This window comes from Setaria viridis, chromosome 1, assembly GCF_005286985.2.
Source record: "Setaria viridis chromosome 1, Setaria_viridis_v4.0, whole genome shotgun sequence".
NCBI classification, from domain to species: Eukaryota; Viridiplantae; Streptophyta; class Magnoliopsida; order Poales; family Poaceae; genus Setaria; species Setaria viridis.
Genome location: NC_048263.2, coordinates 5,752,514 through 5,772,692, shown reverse-complemented (window position 1 = coordinate 5,772,692; position 20,179 = coordinate 5,752,514). Strand labels below are relative to the sequence as shown.

Sequence of the window (20,179 nt, the reverse complement as noted above, 5' to 3'; positions counted from 1 at the left end):
ACGGGCTGTGCACGGGCTGTACGCTTGCCTGCTGCCCACATCGCCGGGTGTGCTGTTGATCGCGCCACCGGGTGCGGCTGCCGGTCCTGCCCCTCATGGCGGACGACGATGCTGCTGCCCGTGCTGAGAAAGCACGCCGCGCCGAGGAAGAGCGCTTCCGTTCCGTCGCGCTGGACGAGTACGAGGCCGCCCACGTAGCTATCTGGGCGCAGGCCACCGCCATCGTCAACGTCAAGGCCCTGATCCCCGTCATTCTCGACCAGGCCACCAACACCTACACCAAGTGGCGCGGCATGTTCCTCACCGTCCTCGGCAAGTACGCGCTGACTCGCCACGTCCTTGCGGATGAGGCGTTCCCCACGCGCCCGGCGTGGGTGCAGGCCGACTGTGTCGTGTTGACATGGATACACGGCACGGTCTCCGGCGATCTACAGCAATCGCTCATGATGCGGCAGCGACCTGCATGCGAAGCTTGGTGCTACCTCGAGGATGAGTTCCTCGGTCAGCGGGAATCCCGCGCCCTCCTCCTCGAGACGCAATTCCGCAACTTCCGCCAAGACTCCCTGACAATCACAGATTATTGCCGTCGTCTCGAGTCCATGGCTGCGTCACTTGCCGAGTTCGGCGACCCCATCGGTGATCGGCAACTAGTGCTCACCCTCCTCCGTGGCTTGAGCGGCAAGTTCCGCCACATGGTGTCCATTCTCAAGATGCATCGCCCGTTCCCAACCTTCGCGGAGGCTCGGACGCACCTCCTCCTGGAGGAGATGGAGATCAACGCGAGGCCGCCCTCGCCTCCCGCCGCACTCGTCGCCGCGCCACGCCCGGCGGCAAACACTGGTGGCCCTGCCGCGCCGCGCTATGGGGCGCCCACTCCTCCTACGCGCCCCCACGGTGCGCCCTCTGGTGGACAGCAGGGAGCACCCACTGGTGGCCAGCGTTCCGGCCGACGTCGCGGCCGCGGCGGACGTGGCGGCCAGCAGCAGCAGCAGCAACAACCTGCTGCTGGCGCCCCTCCCGGTTTCAGCCATGCATCCCCAGGTATGCACTCGTCATTTGCACACCCCTGGGCCGGCACCCTCCAGATGTGGCCCTATGGGCGTCCTCCACCGGCACCACCAGCGTTCACCGCCGTCCCGCAGTACGGCTACGACAGCTCCTTCAGCGGCGTCCCGAGCGGTGGCGCCTATGGCTCCGGCTACACCGCTCCGCCTTCACCGTACGTCTACGGGGGAGCAGCGCCAGCGTTCCAGGGGCCCTCGCCGGCCTACCAGGTGTCACAGCCGGCACCCTGGAACCCCGTCCATGGAGGCGCTTGGACTCAAGACTCCCTGGCGCAGTCGTTCAACACCATGACGCTCACTCCGCCGGCACCGTCCGAGTGGTACGCCGACTCCGGTGCTGGTTCTCACATGACCGCGGATGCTGGTAACCTCTCCACCATTTCCCCACCATCATCTTTTACACCTTCATCTATCATTGTGGGCAATGGAGCACTCCTTCCTGTCACTGCCACCGGATCACATATTTTTTCATCTCCACATCGTAATCTTGTTCTTAACAATGTTCTGGTGTCCCCCAACATTATTAAGAATTTGATTTCCATTCGTCGTTTTACCACCGATAATAATTGTTCTATTGAATTTGATCCGTTTGGTCTTTCTGTGAAGGATTTGCAAACCAGGAACGTGATCGCCAGGTGCAATAGCTCTGGCGACCTCTACCCGTTCTTTCCACCCGCCACCAGCACCTCCGCACTTATCGCTGCACCCACCTCACTTTGGCATCGTCGTCTCGGGCATCTTGGGCGTGAAGCTCTGTCCAAGCTTATTAGTTCCAGTGTTATCTCATGTAATAAAGATGATCTCCACCATATATGCCATGCGTGCCAACTTGGTCATCACACACGGCTTCCTTTTGGATCATCCAGCTCTAGGGCTAGTCATAATTTTGATTTGATACACTGTGATCTTTGGACATCTCCTATTGTTAGTGTGTCAGGGTACAAATATTATCTTGTTATTCTTGATGATTGCTCACACTACATTTGGACGTTTCCACTTCGCCTAAAATCTGAGATGTTTTCCACTCTCTCAAATTTTTTTGCCTTTATTCACACGCAATTTGGCACCACCATCAAGAGCATTCAGTGCGACAATGGCCGTGAATTTGATAATTCCACCGCCCGCACGTTCTTTCTCTCCCACGGTGTTGCACTCTGCATGTCGTGTCCATACACTTCTCAGCAAAATGGCAGAGCCGAGCGCTCCCTTCGCACCATTAATAATATTATGCGTTCTCTGCTATTTCAGGCGAGTCTTCCTCTGGTTTACTGGGTTGAGGCCCTCCACACTGCCACCTATCTTGTGAACCGCCTCCCCACCAAAACCCTCGCCTCCTCGACACCTTACACCCACCTTCATTCCACCCAACCCTCCTATGACCATCTCAAAGTTTTTGGGTGTGCTTGTTACCCCAACTTGTCCTCCACAGCACCCCACAAACTTGCACCTCGTTCTTCCCTATGCGTCTTCCTTGGCTACTCCTCGGAACACAAAGGCTATCGGTGTCTCGAGCTCCAGTCGAATCGTATTATTCTCTCTCGACATGTCGTTTTTGATGAATCTTTTTTCCCTTTCGCCGACATGTCGACCACGCCCATGGCTTCCTCCGCCTTGGACTTCCTCGTTGATGAGCATGATCTCACCGCTCCACTTCCTGGAGTTCGCGTTGTGCATGCAGGTACCCCGGCTCCTCCGACGTCGCCCGCCGTGCATGGCCCTGTGCCTGTGCATGCGCCTGTTGCCACGTCCCAGTCCGCTCCTGCACCGCTGAGCCCTGGAACACGGTCGCCCAACTCGCCCCTGACCGGCGCTACTGCCCCTGTGCATCCCGCACAGGCTGCTGCCAGTAGCGCCCCGGTCGCCTCGCCGACTGCACCATCCGGTGCTGCTGCCCCTGTGCCATTAGCACGGGTTGCTGCCAGCAGCACAACAGTGCCAGGTGCTGCTGCCCCTGTGCCATCCGCACGGGTTGCTGCCAGCAGCTCCACGACAACCGGCCGCACCATCGCCACTCGCCCGGTCTCCATCACCCCGGTCACCAATGCGCACTCTGTTGGGATACGAGGTAGGCTACACTAGCGCAAATCAAAATTTCTACCGCGTATAACCAGGAAGAACTGCCGTATAAGGATCACGGGATTACCACTCGACGCACTACTGGTGCGGAAGATGTAGATATGCGTCGGTGCAGTGAAGACGATCACGTAGTCGTACGTAGTCGATCAACGTAGTCGTACGTAGTCGATCACGTCCAGCAGCTCCTCAGCAGCTCGTCCACGTGCACAGCAAGATCGCCTCCGGTACCGCGGCTCGTCGTCGGCTCGTCGTGGCTCGTCGGCGGCTCGTCGATGGCTCGTCCAAGTGCTGCAGGCACAACACCTCCAAGGTATCCACACGTGCAGGGAGGAAGCGTCGCAAGCCGGACTGCTAGATCCGCGAGTTGCAACAGGCGAGGGCGTGGGAGGCGCGGCAGGTGTGTTCAGCCAAAAGGTGTGAAACCCTAGGGCGCCCCCACCCCTCTATTTATAGGGGTTCCTGATGGGCCTCTGGATCCGAGGCCCATTAGTACTCCTAAACCTAATCCAACTCGGATCAGATCCGAATTGGGCTTCCAGCCCCTTAAGTGTGTGACCCTATGGGTTCGGATACGTATAGACATGGCCCGAGTACTCCTACTCGGCCCAATAGTCGGTAGCGGCCTCTAGCAAGACGTGCCAACTCCTATACGCATACGAAGATCATATCAGACGAACCATCACAACATAATATACATGCTATTCCCTTTGCCTCACGATATTTGGTCTAGCTTCAAGCCGACCGCTCTTTCTCGATCCTGTGATTCGGAATCCCTTTGTAGGTTAACTCTTAACCGTACGTAGCATGGCCATGCATTTTCGGATCCGATCACTCGAGGGGCCCAGAGATATCACTCTCAATCAGAGAGGGGCAAATCCCATCTTGATTGACCATGTCTCATAGCATGCTTCTTGACAAACCCGAAAGCTACCTTTATAACTACCCTGTTACGGCATAGCGTTTGATAGCCCCTAAGTAGGTCGATCCACATCTAGAATACATGCGACAATCTCAGGTCTAAGGACAAAGCGTATATGTTGTTTAAAGAGAGAACTACTTCTCGTGCTGGGTCAGTCCTAACACATGTCTCCACATGTGTCCACATTATTAGTTCAACATCTCCATGTCCATGACTTGTGAAACATAGTCATCAACTAATACATGTGCTAGTCTAATATTCATGTGTGTCCTCACATGAACTCCGACTAGGGACAACTTTAGAATAACCATACAAGTAAAGAGTTTCACATACAATTCACATAATTGCAAATCAATTCAAGTAGCCTTTAATGGATATTCAATGAACACAATATACAAATCATGGATACAAATGGAATATCATCATCTCTATGATTGCCTCTAGGGCATACCTCCAACAGTCTCCCACTTGCACTAGAGTCAATCTAGAAGGTACCTAATACCCATAGCTCTTACATGCGCATCATGCTTAGCCTGCGGGAGTGGTTTTGTCAACGGATCAGAAATGTTCAGATCCGTGTGTATTTTGCATATCTTGATCTCACCCCGGTTAACGAAGTCTCGAATGAGATGAAATCGCCGCATTACGTGTTTGTTCTTCTGGTGGTTCCTTGGCTCCTTTGCTTGCGCAATTGCCCCATTGTTATCACAGTAGAGATTCAATGGGCTGGACGCATTTGGGAACACACCAAGCTCAATGAGGAAATTCCTTATCCAAACACCTTCCTTCGCGGCTTCCGAAGCCGCGATGTACTCGGCTTCTGTCGTAGAATCGGCCACCGTCTCCTGCTTGGAACTCTTCCAACTAACAGCACCACCATTTAGCGTGAACACAAATCCTGATTGCGACTTTGAATCATCTCTGTCGGTTTGGAAACTAGCATCGGTGTAACCTGTTACAACGAGCTCCTCCTGACCTCCATAGACGAGGAACATATCTTTAGTCCTTCTCAAGTACTTAAGAATGTTTTTCACCGCTGTCCAGTGACTCTCACCTGGATCAGATTGGTGTCTGCTTGTCATACTTAGCGCATATGAAACATCTGGGCGAGTACTTATCATTGCATACATGATAGATCCAATAGCCGAGGCATATGGCACTCTACTCATGCGATCCCGCTCATCAGCAGTCGAAGGACACTGAGTCTTGCTGAGATGTATGCCATGTGACATAGGCAAGAACCCTTTCTTTGCCTCTTCCATGCAGAACCGCTTCAACACTTTGTCAATATAAGTATCTTGGCTCAAACCTATAAGCCTTCTCGATCTATCTCTATAGATCTTAATACCCAGAATATATGCCGCTTCCCCTAAGTCCTTCATCGAAAAACTATTTTTCAGTGAAGTCTTTACGGACTCAAGCATAGGAATGTTATTTCCAATCAGTAATATGTCATCCACATATAAGATTAGAAATACTACAGAGCTCCCACTAACCTTCTTGTAAACACAAGACTCTTCTTCGTTCTTGGTGAAGTCAAACCCTTTGACTACTTCATCAAAACGAATGTTCCAACTCCTAGATGCTTGCTTCAATCCATAAATGGATCTCTGAAGCTTGCATACTTTTCCAGCATTTTTCGGATCGACAAAACCCTCGGGCTGTATCATATACACGTCCTCAGCTAGGTTTCCATTCAGGAAAGCTGTCTTGACATCCATCTGCCATATCTCATAATCGAAATATGCAGCTATAGCTAGAATAATCCGAATGGACTTAAGCATCACTACGGGCGAGAAGGTCTCGTCGTAGTCAACTCCTTGAACTTGTCGAAAACCTTTTGCGACAAGTCGTGCTTTGTAGATGTGAACATTTCCATCCATGTCCTTTTTCTTCTTATAGATCCACTTGCACTCTATGGCTTTAACACCATCAGACGGGTCAACCAAGTTCCAAACTTGATTGTCTCCCATGGACTCTATTTCGGATTGCATGGCACTCTGCCATTTTTCGGAGTCTGGGTCCATCATTGCTTCTGCATATGTCGCAGGCTCATCATTGTCCAACAATAATATTTCCCGCATTTCGCGGAGCCTTGCCGACCTTCGTGGTTGTGGCGGTGCTTCTCTTGCCATGGGTATCTCAACTTGTTCTGCTACGTTAGCATCACTCATTGATTCTTGCCCGATTGGCTCATCTTGAACTTCTTCAAGATGCACTGTCTTTCCACTCTTTTCTCCTTTGAGAAACTCTTTCTCTAGGAAAACCCCGTTCCGAGCGACAAACACTTTGCCTTCTGATCGGTTGTAGAAATAATATCCCAAAGTTTCCTTTGGATATCCCACGAAAATGCACTTATCCGACTTGGGTGTGATCTTGTCCGACTGAAGTCGCTTGACAAACACTTCACATCCCCAAATCTTTAGAAAAGACAGACTAGGAACCTTTCCAGTCCATATCTCATATGGTGTCTTAACTACGGATTTAGATGGTACCCTATTTAGTGTGAAAGCTGCTGTTTCTAGAGCGTATCCCCAAAATGACAACGGTAGGTCCGACTGGCTCATCATTGATCGAACCATGTCTAACAAAGTTCGATTACGTCGCTCGGACACACCGTTTCTCTGAGGTGTTCCAGGCGGCGTAAGTTGTGGAACAATTCCGCAACTGTTTAGATGATTGCTAAACTCGTGGCTCAAATACTCGCCTCCACGATCAGATCGTAAGGCCTTAATTTTCTTGCCACGCTGATTTTCAACTTCATTCTGAAATTCCTTGAACTTTTCAAAGGTTTCAGACTTGTGCCTCATTAAGTAGACATATCCATATCTACTAAAATCATCAGTGAAAGTTATGAAGTATTGGAATCCTCCTCTAGCCGTCGTGCTCATTGGTCCGCATACATCACTATGTACGAGTTCCAACAAGTCTACTGCTCTCTCAGGAAATCCTGTGAAAGGCGTCTTGGTCATCTTGCCTAGCAAGCAAGCCTCACATGTCTCGTATGATTCAAAATCAAACGAAGTTAGAAGTCCATCAGAATGGAGCTTCTTCATGCGCTTTTCACTTATATGACCTAAACGACAATGCCACAAGTAGGTAGGACTCAAATCATTAGGCCGAGGCCTTTTAGCACTTACATTACAGACAGGTGAACCATCAAGATTTAAAACAAATAATCCATTCACAATGGGTGCAAAAGCCATAAACATATTATTCTTAGAGATCACACAACCATTGTTTTCACTCGCAAATGAATAACCATCCCTCATCAAACATGAAGGAGACAAAATGTTTCGACTTAAACTAGGAACAAAATAACAATTATTCAACTCCATAATAAATCATGACGGGAGGTGGAGTTGCATCGTCCTGACGGTCAAAGCAGCAACTCTTGCATTATTGCCCACGCGGAAATCAACTTCTCCTCTTTCCACGCTTCTACTTCTTATCATTCCCTGCATCGAATTGCAAATATGAGCAACCGATCCGGTATCAAATACCCAAGAATTAATAACTGTATCAGCGAGAAATATGTTGTCTATAACATTAACAACAAGCGTACCTGAGGTAGAAGTACTCTTACTTCCGCCGTTCTTCAACGAAGCTAGGTACTGCTTGCAGTTTCTCTTCCAGTGACCAAGTTCATGACAGTAAAAGCACTCTTTATCTGGAGCAGGTCCAGGTCCAGCTTTAGCCTTGGGCGGTGGGTTTGGCTTGGACGTTCCAGCCTTGCCCTTCTTCTTCCAAGAATTGCCCTTCTTCTTAAAGCTGGGCTTGTTCTGTATCGCCATCACATGGCTGGTACTAGCGCTTTTCTTAATGTCAGCCTCTGCTGTCTTGAGCATACCACACAGCTCATTCAGACCCTTCTCCGTCCCATGCATATGGTAGTTCGAGATGAAGTTCCCATAGCTAGCCGGAAGAGATGAAAGAATGAAATCAGTGGCCAACTCTTGGCCCAGTGGGAAGCCTAGCTTCTCCAACCGTTGAGTGTAACCAACCATCTTGATTACGTGTGGTCCTACTGCTGCGCCTTCTGCTAGCTTGCTCTCAACAAAGGCCTTAGACACATTGAACCTTTCAGTCCTGGCCTGTGTTTGGAACATGTCTCTAAGCGCCACGATCATATCGTGCGCCTCATGGTTTGTTTCGAACTGCATCTGCAGCTCGGGTTCCATGCAAGCAAGCATAAGGCAGCTTACTTCAAGGTTAGCATCACATGCTTTCTTGTAAGCATTCTTAGCAGCAGCGGGTGCATCCTCAGCAGGTTCTTCTGGTAGTGGGTTGTCTAGAACATCTTCCTTTTTCTCAGCCCTGAGAACAATTCTCAGGTTGCGGATCCAATCCGAGTAGTTTGTTCCATTCAACTTGTCCTTCTCAAGGACCGAACGCAAAGCAAACGATGTGGTGGTGTTGCTAGGTGCCATTTAATCTACAACAAAAGTAATGCAAAATACACTAAGACAAACGTATCCATGATAGAGCAAATTACATTAAACTATTTTAACAGAATCTACTCCCACTAAAATCAATATCCCTCTATTGAAACTTAGTGATTCAGGATCCACAACTAACAAGTCTACTAGTGAGCTTTAGCATCACCGCTAGCAAACGAGGTAGATCGGTAAGCAACTTTTGCTAATCATATCACATATGACTCCTGTTGTTGGGTGACATCTCTATGTCTCGGCGCCCAACCTTTATGCCCCAAGGTCCTTAACCGTTAAGATAACCTTGTTAAGTAAACCAACCCTTATGCGTGTAAGTGTCCGACACAAACCCGTCTAGTCAAGGAAAACTAGTGGCACTCTAATTTCATAGACCCACCACTAATTGTACAAGACATGGGACGATGCAAGTTTTAGTTGGGAGGGCATACTAACTTAAACTTTGTGAGGGATCGTTCTACTTCTAACATCACAGCATGCAGAAAGTAAAACATAAACAGAATAGCATTCACATAGTTGTGACACAGTATGGCCCGTTTTCATATGGTGATCTCCATCTCCATAGAACCTGTTCACCATGGTGATCTTCATCTCCATGTTCCATGTGCGCCATCCTCCTGGTGATGAGTCCTCCAAGAACTAGAGTATGCTATTACACCTAATAGCTAGTAAAGAATCTAGTAATGAAAATTACATAGTTGCTTGGATCATCACAGATTGGTACGCAGACCATTAATTACAATAAAGTGACAACACATATGGCTCCTGCCGTGTTGCCATACGCGCGACACGCAGGTCACGAATTAGTTACACACATGCATCGCATACACAAGGGGGCCATACTGATCACAAGTTACATGCATACATCCTGCAAAATAGAGTTAGGCGTCCTAACGTTCCAAACTTGGGAGGCCCGAAACTCCATCTTCCAAGCCGAATTTGGCAAATCTAATTTCGCCGAAAACGGCAAAGCCGTTGAAATTCACGTGTAACTTTTTCTGTAGATCAATTTTCGTATAGAAATCGCCCCGATCCGAGATCGTACCGAAAAGTTACGGCTGATTTACCGCAGCATGCGCATACGGCAAAATCCCGACCCCGGCAGTAGATCCCATCTACTATAGCACATCTAATGCGCCTGGCGTATGACCCTGGATCTCGATTCGACCAATCATATTGATCTTCCCTCACTGCAACTGGGTTTACGTGTATCACTTAACTCCGATGGCGGAAACCGACCGGTAGGAGTATGTCGTTACACTACCATTGCAGCAAGGGCACGAAATCAGGACATAGATCAAACAGAGAACTCGCATATCTCCATATGCACACATCCCGAATCCAAAACTAAGCAGCTAAGGCTCTTGATACCACTGTTGGGATACGAGGTAGGCTACACTAGCGCAAATCAAAATTTCTACCGCGTATAACCAGGAAGAACTGCCGTATAAGGATCACGGGATTACCACTCGACGCACTACTGGTGCGGAAGATGTAGATATGCGTCGGTGCAGTGAAGACGATCACGTAGTCGTACGTAGTCGATCAACGTAGTCGTACGTAGTCGATCACGTCCAGCAGCTCCTCAGCAGCTCGTCCACGTGCACAGCAAGATCGCCTCCGGTACCGCGGCTCGTCGTCGGCTCGTCGTGGCTCGTCGGCGGCTCGTCGATGGCTCGTCCAAGTGCTGCAGGCACAACACCTCCAAGGTATCCACACGTGCAGGGAGGAAGCGTCGCAAGCCGGACTGCTAGATCCGCGAGTTGCAACAGGCGAGGGCGTGGGAGGCGCGGCAGGTGTGTTCAGCCAAAAGGTGTGAAACCCTAGGGCGCCCCCACCCCTCTATTTATAGGGGTTCCTGATGGGCCTCTGGATCCGAGGCCCATTAGTACTCCTAAACCTAATCCAACTCGGATCAGATCCGAATTGGGCTTCCAGCCCCTTAAGTGTGTGACCCTATGGGTTCGGATACGTATAGACATGGCCCGAGTACTCCTACTCGGCCCAATAGTCGGTAGCGGCCTCTAGCAAGACGTGCCAACTCCTATACGCATACGAAGATCATATCAGACGAACCATCACAACATAATATACATGCTATTCCCTTTGCCTCACGATATTTGGTCTAGCTTCAAGCCGACCGCTCTTTCTCGATCCTGTGATTCGGAATCCCTTTGTAGGTTAACTCTTAACCGTACGTAGCATGGCCATGCATTTTCGGATCCGATCACTCGAGGGGCCCAGAGATATCACTCTCAATCAGAGAGGGGCAAATCCCATCTTGATTGACCATGTCTCATAGCATGCTTCTTGACAAACCCGAAAGCTACCTTTATAACTACCCTGTTACGGCATAGCGTTTGATAGCCCCTAAGTAGGTCGATCCACATCTAGAATACATGCGACAATCTCAGGTCTAAGGACAAAGCGTATATGTTGTTTAAAGAGAGAACTACTTCTCGTGCTGGGTCAGTCCTAACACATGTCTCCACATGTGTCCACATTATTAGTTCAACATCTCCATGTCCATGACTTGTGAAACATAGTCATCAACTAATACATGTGCTAGTCTAATATTCATGTGTGTCCTCACATGAACTCCGACTAGGGACAACTTTAGAATAACCATACAAGTAAAGAGTTTCACATACAATTCACATAATTGCAAATCAATTCAAGTAGCCTTTAATGGATATTCAATGAACACAATATACAAATCATGGATACAAATGGAATATCATCATCTCTATGATTGCCTCTAGGGCATACCTCCAACACACTCAATGCGCACGCGCAGCAAGGCTGGCATCGCCCAACCTATGGATCGCCTCAACCTCCACACCGTGCCCATGTCGCCTTTGCCGCGCTCTGTTCGGGATGCTCTGTCAGACCCCAATTGGCGCTCCGCTATGCAGGCTGAGTATGATGCTCTTCTCGCCAATGACACTTGGAGCCTTGTTCCTCGGCCGCCTGGTGTCAATCTTGTGACTGGCAAATGGATTTATCGTCACAAGTTGCGGGCCGATGGTTCCCTTGATCGCTACAAGGCTCGCTGGGTATTGCGGGGTTTCACACAGCGCCCCGGTGTTGATTATGATGAGACTTTCAGCCCAGTGGTCAAGCCTGCGACTGTCCGGGTGGTTCTATCTCTGGCATTGTCTCAGCAGTGGCCCATTCATCAGCTGGATGTCAAGAATGCATTCTTACACGGCACCCTCACTGAGACAGTATACTGTGTTCAGCCCAGTGGTTTTGTTGACTCCTCACGTCCGGATTATGTCTGCCGCCTCAACAAGTCTCTTTATGGCCTGAAGCAAGCGCCCCGTGCCTGGCGCCACAAGTTCGCTTCACACCTTGTGTCCCTCGGCTTTGTTGAGACTCAGTCTGATACTTCATTATTCTCATACCATCAGGGTTCAGATACTGCCTATCTGCTGCTGTATGTGGATGATATTGTTCTTACTGCCTCCTCCGCCAGATTTCTCCAACAAATTATTGCAGCTCTCCAGCGTGAGTTCGCCATGACCGATATGGGACAGCTACACCATTTTTTGGGCATCTCTGTGACACACTGTGCTGGTGGCCTTTTTCTCTCTCAGCGGCAGTACACTCTGGATGTTTTGGAGCGCGCCGGGATGAGTGCTTGCAAACCTTGCAGCACCCCTGTTGACCTTCACTCCAAATTATCTGCAGATGGGGCTCCGATTGCCGACGCCACACAGTACCGCAGTTTGGCTGGTGCTCTACAGTATCTGACTTTCACCCGACCAGATATCGCCTTTGCAGTTCAGCAGATTTGCTTATATATGCATGATCCTCGTGAGCCCCACCTTGCTGCACTCAAGAGGATTTTGCGCTACCTGCAGGGTTCTCTCTCACTTGGGCTGACCATGCGTCGGTCACCACCTGCGGAGCTAGTCGTCTACACTGATGCTGACTGGGCCGGCTGTCCCGACACTCGACGTTCCACGTCCGGTTACGCAGTGTTCCTTGGGGACAATCTGGTGTCCTGGTCCTCCAAGCGTCAGCCAACAGTCTCCCGGTCCAGTGCAGAGGCCGAATATCGTGCTGTGGCCAATGGTGTTGCTGAAGCTACTTGGCTCCGCCAGCTGCTTACCGAGCTTCGCCACCCGCCTCGCCGTGCCACCCTGGTTTATTGTGATAACATCAGTGCTGTTTACCTCTCTAGCAATCCGGTGCAGCATCAGCGGACAAAGCATGTTGAGATTGATCTTCACTTTGTCAGGGAGAAGGTCACCCTCGGTCACGTTCGGGTACTTCATGTTCCGACGACATCACAGTACGCCGACGTCTTCACCAAGGGCCTTCCTACCTCGTTGTTTCAGGAGTTTCGATCCAGCCTGAACGTCCGCCATGCTCCCGATCAGACTGCGGGGGAGTGTTAGCATATTGTATATATAGCAGGTCCCTTAATTGTGGATGTAATCACGCGCCTGTGCGGTAGGCTTGCATGCCACCCCGGCTGCCCTATATGTACTTTTGTACACGTATGGAATACAACCAACTATTCCTACACTTTCAGACCCCTCCCCAGTTCAGGACAGAGAAAGCGAGGGGAAAAAAAATTTGACCCGATGAGATGAACCCGCCCGCCTTCGGACAGTGACGAGGTTAGCAGGAATTTTGATAAAACCATTCGAGGATCAGTCAAGCCAGCTGAAAAGCTGAAACGACTGATTTGTTGTGAGAGAAAAATACTGTTCGATGGCTGATAAGCTGAAGTGAACAGAGCCGACTCAATTTTCAAACCAAGTCGAGAAAAAAAAACAGCAGTCGTTTTTTAAAGGATCCCAGTATCCCATGGTCGATCGTCAGTTCCTCACCAGGCCGTTGAACTGTTGAAGTAGCTATTGTCAACCTCACTCAACCAGGATGGATGGCACCCGTGCATGCAGTGCACGTAGCAGTAACCCCATGCGAGTCCAGGTGACGAGTGACCGTGGAGCCGCCAGTGCCAGGGTCCCAGTGAGAGCAACACCCGGATGGAAATGGAATCATGGATGCCATGCCGCATTGAAACAATATCCCCAGCGGCAACGAGGTCACCAGTGGCAGTGAGAGACAGTGACCAGCGGCGCGGCCCTCCGCGATCCGAAAGGCCACTGCCCTCTTGTGTGTGGCGCCCCGGTCCCCTGATCCCGCCGGGCTCCCGGCTCCGGATCAGAGAATCTCCTGCCTCGTGAATGAATTCTTTCATTCTCCGGCCGGATCTGAATCTTCTTTTTCCCTGCGTTTGCTGCCAACGGAAAACGAGCTGCTTTCCGTTAAAATTCCCGCAAAAACCTCGTGAAATTCGGCCAAAAGCCAGGAGCGCGAAGAACGCGTTGCTCTGGGGGCTCTGGCATCCCCTGACAGGTGGGCCACCACGCCGGCGGCGGCCCCGCGGGGCAGTGGGGTTCGAGTGTTTGACTACCACCACTGCCAGGCTACCAGTAGCAGTGCAGCGCATCTGATCCCCTCTTCTCCGTCGTCACTCGTGGCCTCCACCCATCTCAGGCAGGCAGCATTCTCTCGCTTTCCTTTCTCCTCTTCTCCTCCTCCCGCATCCTCCTCTGTTCGTTCCGATCGCCGCCGCTCTCCCCGTGAGAGGCCGTTGAGCCACCCCCGCCCGATGCGGCGGCCGGCGCTTCGAGTGACGAGTTGACGGCTACAGTGGCGGCGGGATCTTGCCGCCAGCGGCAGCGGCACTCGGCCGACGCAGGTGAGACAGGCAGTGGCCTGACCTTCTTTATTTATTTTTATATATATTTCCTGCAAGAGTAGAATAATTTCCCAGTTAGGCGAGTCTGTTGTGTTGTTGAGCGGAAAAGAGAAATGCCATTGCTTCAGAAATTCCCATGCCAATTTCATGAAGAAAGGATCTTTTCTAAACGGCCGCGATTTTTTTTTGTTATTCACTTTCTTTCTTCCGAAAGCTTTGTACCCTGGGATCTTTTCTTGTCAGCGTTGATTCTGGGAGGCGCGGGGGTGGTTTGGTTTTGTCGCAGTCCGATCTTACAGTTCCTGAAGGAGTCAGTCGGCTGGGTGTGCCCTTTCTTTCCCACCCTTAATTGAGATGCGCCTAGAAGTGGTACCGATAATTGAATTGAATACGATGGAATCTGTTAGGAATATCTTGTGCGTTTATCCAGTCCAAACGAACCATTTTCTTGTTTCTGTAATGCTAAGTTTGTTGCATTTCGACCGAACGAACGATGATTGGCTATATTTATCAAAAATAAGCTTGTCTCGTTTATATTAGGAGCACCCGCCGGGTGGTGGGGCTCCGAGCTCTCACCTAACTCTGGGTTTAAGGAAAAGCAGCTGCGGTGGTGGAGTCATCGTCCACGGTTTGATGTTGTCATCGCCCATCATTTCAATTATAGGATATATTTTATTATTCGTCACTACTCCTTTTTCCTTTTTTTTTGGGAAAAAAGAAAGGCTGTTTGTGTCTTATGAAGCAATTCGTCATGTCATTCACGCTGATAATTGTGGATGGTGGTTGGCCAAAGTGTACTAGTTTATCACATTTTATGGTACCCTGGGGGGTTAGGCTGGTTCCGTTCCTGTGCAGGTGTACCTGGGTTTGGGTTTTTCAATTGTCCTTTTCCGATTGCTGAGGTACTGTGCAATTATTGCTTTTCTTATATGAAGGGGTTTGAACTGTGCTGATTATACCTGTGGGGAGTGGGGACCGTATCCTATGTCCTCCCTGGAAGTAAATGGCACCTCCCTAAATTTATTAGGTCCTTTATTCAGATATCTTTGTCATGTTACATCTGCATTAGTCATCCTAGTTCCTACCAATGCATATTGTCATGTTAATGTGGTATTTTGGGTGGTCGCGTTCTTTGCTGTTTGGTTTATTCTGGTGATTCGCCTATTTATGTTGTTCAAATGCCTTTTGAGTTCATTGGACAAGTTATACTTTAGTTTTACTCTTGACGATCAGAGGCTGGCTCTTCTCATGTTGATGCCTTTTGGTTGGAGCTTTGCAGTGTAAGAATTACTAATTACTGAGGAACTTGAACTGAATTTTCGTTGATGCAAGACTTCGTGAGTACACTGGTCTAACTTGTCAAGTTCTTGACGTTGCCTGATTAATTCCTGGTATGCCATTGTTCTGTTAAGTTTACTTTTGTTAATGACCATAGATTTCTTTCGTTATGATTGATCTTCTAATCTACAGCTTGTAAGTATGGGAATTTACCTCAGTACTCCAAAAACCGATAAGCTATCTGAAAACGGGGAAAATGATAGGCTTAAATTTGGTCTTTCGTCTATGCAAGGATGGCGAGCAAGCATGGAAGATGCTGTGAGTTTCCTCTATTATCATCTTTTCACATTGTATTTGCATGGCGGCTGTAGTTTATCCTCCTCACTGAAGGCTGGTAGAAAAACATTTTAGAATACTAACTCTGGGAGGTAGAATGAGTGACGTTTTATGGGCTACAGTTAATGCGGGCATGTGTTCAGTTTCACCCCCCGAAATAGATTAAGAGAGAATCAAAGAACCAAGCCATAATTTCTCATAGGCTGGAAGCATAGCCGTATTTTTACCAATTGTTAACCGATATTACTTGCTTTAACACAATGATTTTAATTAGTTCATTGTCGCACTATATGCGTATTGCTATTTATTTGAAGGTGTGATCCTAGCAATTTCATCGGTCACGCCAGTTCTGTAATCATTCGTTAATACAATGTTTGACATTCTGTGCAACCCTGCAGCATTCAGCATTGCTAGATCTTGATAGTGAGACAGCATTCTTTGGTGTTTTTGATGGTCATGGAGGTAAGCATCCTCACAAAGATCAGTGCTTTTCATGTTTCCTCATTATTTTACTCACGAGGGATGCTGCTATGCCAAGTATTTGTAGAGGCTTTTATTATCTCCTTAACATTGCGCCACCTAATAAAGTCTGCTTTACTCAGGAAGAGTGGTTGCCAAATTCTGTGCAAAATATCTGCACAGTCAAGTTCTCAAAACTGAAGCTTATTCAGCTGGTGACCTAGGCAGTGCTGTGCATAGAGCTTTCTTCAGGTATATTGTGAACCAGATGCCACATGAGATGAAAACCTTCAACATTTTATAGCATTACTGTCAGCATGATGATGATAATTTCTAATTATCTGGTCGTGCTACTTCAGAATGGATGAAATGATGCGAGGACAGAGAGGTTGGCGAGAACTATCTGCACTTGGAGATAAGATAAACAAGTTTAGTGGTATGATAGAGGGGTTGATTTGGTCCCCAAGAGGCAGTGATTCGAATAATCAACAAGATGATTGGGCTTCTGAGGAGGTATATATACAACTTTCTACCGCCACTTTCACTTTTCTAAAATAGAAGTACAGATTATTTATTTTCTCACTGAGATATATATATTTTATCCGTTTCAGATTCTCAACTCCTTGTAAACTGTGTCAAATGTGAATTGCAATAACAGCTGCACTTTATGTTGGAGAGAGAAACCTATGCAAAGATCCCAAACACAAAAGACTCTGTTGTCAATAATTATGTACTATGACCTAATAATGAAATCTGAAATTCATTTTTTTGATATTCTGAAGTCCATGTGTTGTGATTATTTACGTTTGAGTTATGATATAAAGTTGATGGAATAGCTCACAGAGTTATTCTTTTATCAGGGACCTCACTCTGATTTTGCTGGGCCGACATGTGGGAGTACAGCATGTGTAGCACTAATAAGAAATAACCAACTTGTTGTGGCAAATGCTGGTGATTCACGGTGTGTTATTTCAAGGGCTGGAAAGGTATGCTACTCTTGCTCTTTCATTAGTTGGCAAAATGGATATCCTTGACTGCCTGAGTTTGTGTTCTATGTCTCATCTATGATAGGCATACAATCTTTCAAGGGACCACAAACCTGAGCTTGCAGTTGAGAGAGAAAGAATAATGAAGGCAGCAGGTTTCATCCATATGGGACGAGTAAATGGGAGTTTAAATTTGTCAAGAGCAATTGGTAAGCATTTTCTCGCACCTTTTTTTTTCAAAAAATATAGCGCACCTTGCTTTGTGCCTTAAGTATGCAAGTACCTCTTTATAGGTGATGTGGAATTTAAACAGAACAAATTTCTGCCTCCTGAGAAGCAAATTGTGACAGCAAATCCTGACATTAATGTTGTAAGCTCCCTAAATCTTATTCTTCTTTGAAGTTGTACAGCAAGATATTATGTGCTATGGAGCTGTTAAGCTACTAGTGTTTGCCTTCCCTTAAACGTTCATGCAATCTTGTCCTTTGTTAGGTGGAGCTCTGCGATGACGATGACTTTGTTGTTGTAGCATGTGATGGCATTTGGTAAGGCTAATTACCTACAATTTCGTACCTTCATGCTTTGTATAGCTAAAGTGCATCAAGTTCCTAGAGCACAAAATCCTAAACTTTATGCTATCCCTACTTCTATCAAGTGCTTGGCTTTAACATGTCATTAGCTTCTTAGAGAACTAACATGTTTGTTTGATGAACAGGGATTGCATGTCAAGCCAACAGCTGGTGAACTTCATCCATGAGCATATAAACAAGGTGAGTGCCACTGCCACTTTATATTTACAGATTGGCGGCTTAACTGAACTTTTGGTAAGGTTATAGTGCCAGGCAATGACAGATTATGGGTGTTGCTAAAAAAATGCAGGAGAGCAGCCTATCTGCTGTGTGTGAAAGAGTGCTTGATAGATGCCTGGCTCCATCAACAATCACTGGAGAGGGGTGTGATAACATGACGATGATCCTGGTGCAGTTCAAAAAACCAGTCGATCGGAGGAAAAAGTCCGAAGTGGCTGAGCAATCTAGCAGCAGCGCAGATGAAACTGAGATTCAGTGAGTACATGCCTTGTTTGCTTCCTGATTTCACCACCAGTCTTTCCTGCATCTTCGTCATGCATTAACCAGAATGCTTCGGACCAGTGTTGCCGAGGAGTAAAAAGAGCTCGACACTTGCAAGGGCGCAATGCAACCGTCTGGATTGAGAAGAGCTGGAAAGGCAAAGAAATGTGTAGTGTGCATATCCCAACTATATGAGGCACTCACGCACATCCTTCCTGAAAGGACCCTCAGATAATGGTGTCGGCTGCTGCAAATGGTGAATCTCCAGAGCACGACCATTCTTCATTCGTCGTCGAGCATCCAGGTTGCAGTTTTTCGGTCATCGTGCGGCGAAGTCTGTGTATTCTGTGGTGTGAGATTCCAAGTGTGCTGTAAAAAGGTTTGGTTACGTGCCTGCCTCACTAGGTTGCGCTTTCTTTCTGAATAATATGCGTCGAATCTGAATCCGAATCTGGATCCTGGGCTGTGTATGTTGTTTGTTGGATGGGAAGCGGTTAGGATGAACCCGCTGGCCTTACCGTATTCCGGTTACAGTCAGCGGCGATTGTGAAGTGCCAGTGTGCTGATTTGTTGATGGTTGATGCAGTTTGTTTTTTTTGGATTATTCAATCTTTACATTTGCCGTTGCCTTCTTTGCCTGCGATTATGAACATGAACTGCTGATTTCTGTTCGCCCCAAAGCTGTCTTATTGCTGATGGTTCACGAAGTCGGAGGCGATGCAGTTGTTACTCGAACTGCAGATTAAGCAGTTGGAGCCTCGAGTATCACTGTCAGATTAAAGTATAAACTGCAGAGGATCTTTTTAGGTCTGATCGTGCCATGGCCGTAGAGAGAGAACGCATCGCTTCGCAACACAAGTTACGATCAGGAGAACACTGCACATTAATCTAAGCAAGATATTAACACGTTAATTTATTAGGCTAAGCAAGATGTTGACACTATTAGCTAGTTACGTCATGTCAGATATGTGCTGCTAAACTACTACCATTAGGCTTGCCATCCCGGTCGAGGACGCGGGAGCAGCACGAAGCCATGGCCGTCGTGCGTCGTGGCCTTAGTTGTCGCCGCCGCCGTCAGTGACCGGCGTCCTCGTCGAGGGGATGCACTCGGGTGGCCTTCTCATGGGCCGCCCTCGCCGCCGCGTAGAGATCCGCGATGGCCGAGGCGAGCAAGGTGGCGCCCTTGACGAGGCCGACGGCGCCCGTGATGAGGCCGATCACGAGAAATGCGAGCGCGAGGCTGCCGAAGAAGAAGAGCACGAGGCCGAAGGCAACTTCGAGGATGATCCACGGGTGGCCGGCCGCGGCGTCGGCGTCGGCGTGGCCAGCGGGGGACGCCGCCGGGGCCGGGGCGTCGGCTGGGATGATGTCGTCGGAGGCCGCTGCGGCCGGCGCGTCGGCGGGGATGTCGGAGAGGCGGCGGGCGCCGCGGGCGACGACCACCGCCGCGACGCTGTCGTCAACCGTGCTCTGGACGTTGGTGTCGTTGGTCGTGGCCGAGGCGTCGCGGGACGGCGGCGGCTGCGGCGGCAGCGCGGCGTCGACGGGGCAGCTGGCGGCGAGGAGGCACGACGCGGCCGCGACGGCGACCAGCTGGAGCAGGAGGAGGCGGCGGGTGGCCATGGCGCACAGCGGCTGGCCTGATCGGAGTTGGTGGTGGCGATCGATGATCGCTTGTGGAGTTGTGGTTTGCGGTTTGCCCGAAAAGAAAAGCGCGTGCCCTGACTCCCTCAGCGAGCCTGCGGCAGAGCACTGAGTGTGCTCTACACTTCTGCTAGCTCTGGAGTAGGACGCGTGTTGGCTGCCAAGTGATCCCAG

At 49.0% G+C, this 20,179-nt stretch overlaps 2 protein-coding genes across 3 annotated transcripts; both read left to right on the top strand.

Annotated features, from left to right (window-relative positions):
- Positions 1-18: 18 nt before the first annotated feature.
- On the top strand, positions 19-3,133 carry LOC140221521 (uncharacterized). The gene is made up of 2 exons (XM_072291284.1): positions 19-2,960; positions 3,044-3,133. The coding sequence occupies exons 1-2, from the start codon at positions 96-98 to the stop codon at positions 3,131-3,133; spliced, it is 2,955 nt and encodes a 984-aa protein (XP_072147385.1). The 5' UTR covers positions 19-95.
- Positions 3,134-13,825: 10,692 nt separating this feature from the next.
- On the top strand, positions 13,826-18,965 carry LOC117852433 (probable protein phosphatase 2C 11). Of its 2 annotated transcripts, none has more exons than XM_034734540.2 (13): positions 13,826-14,232; positions 15,512-15,623; positions 15,703-15,828; positions 16,245-16,308; positions 16,449-16,557; positions 16,665-16,818; positions 17,166-17,291; positions 17,377-17,500; positions 17,585-17,661; positions 17,784-17,836; positions 18,007-18,061; positions 18,171-18,355; positions 18,428-18,965. In XM_034734540.2, the coding sequence occupies exons 3-13, from the start codon at positions 15,712-15,714 to the stop codon at positions 18,456-18,458; spliced, it is 1,095 nt and encodes a 364-aa protein (XP_034590431.1). In that variant the 5' UTR covers positions 13,826-14,232; positions 15,512-15,623; positions 15,703-15,711; the 3' UTR covers positions 18,459-18,965. The 2 variants fall into 2 exon arrangements, with proteins under 2 accessions (XP_034590431.1, XP_034590438.1); XM_034734547.2 differs by having other exon boundaries at positions 13,843-14,232; positions 18,443-18,965.
- Positions 18,966-20,179: the final 1,214 nt, after the last annotated feature.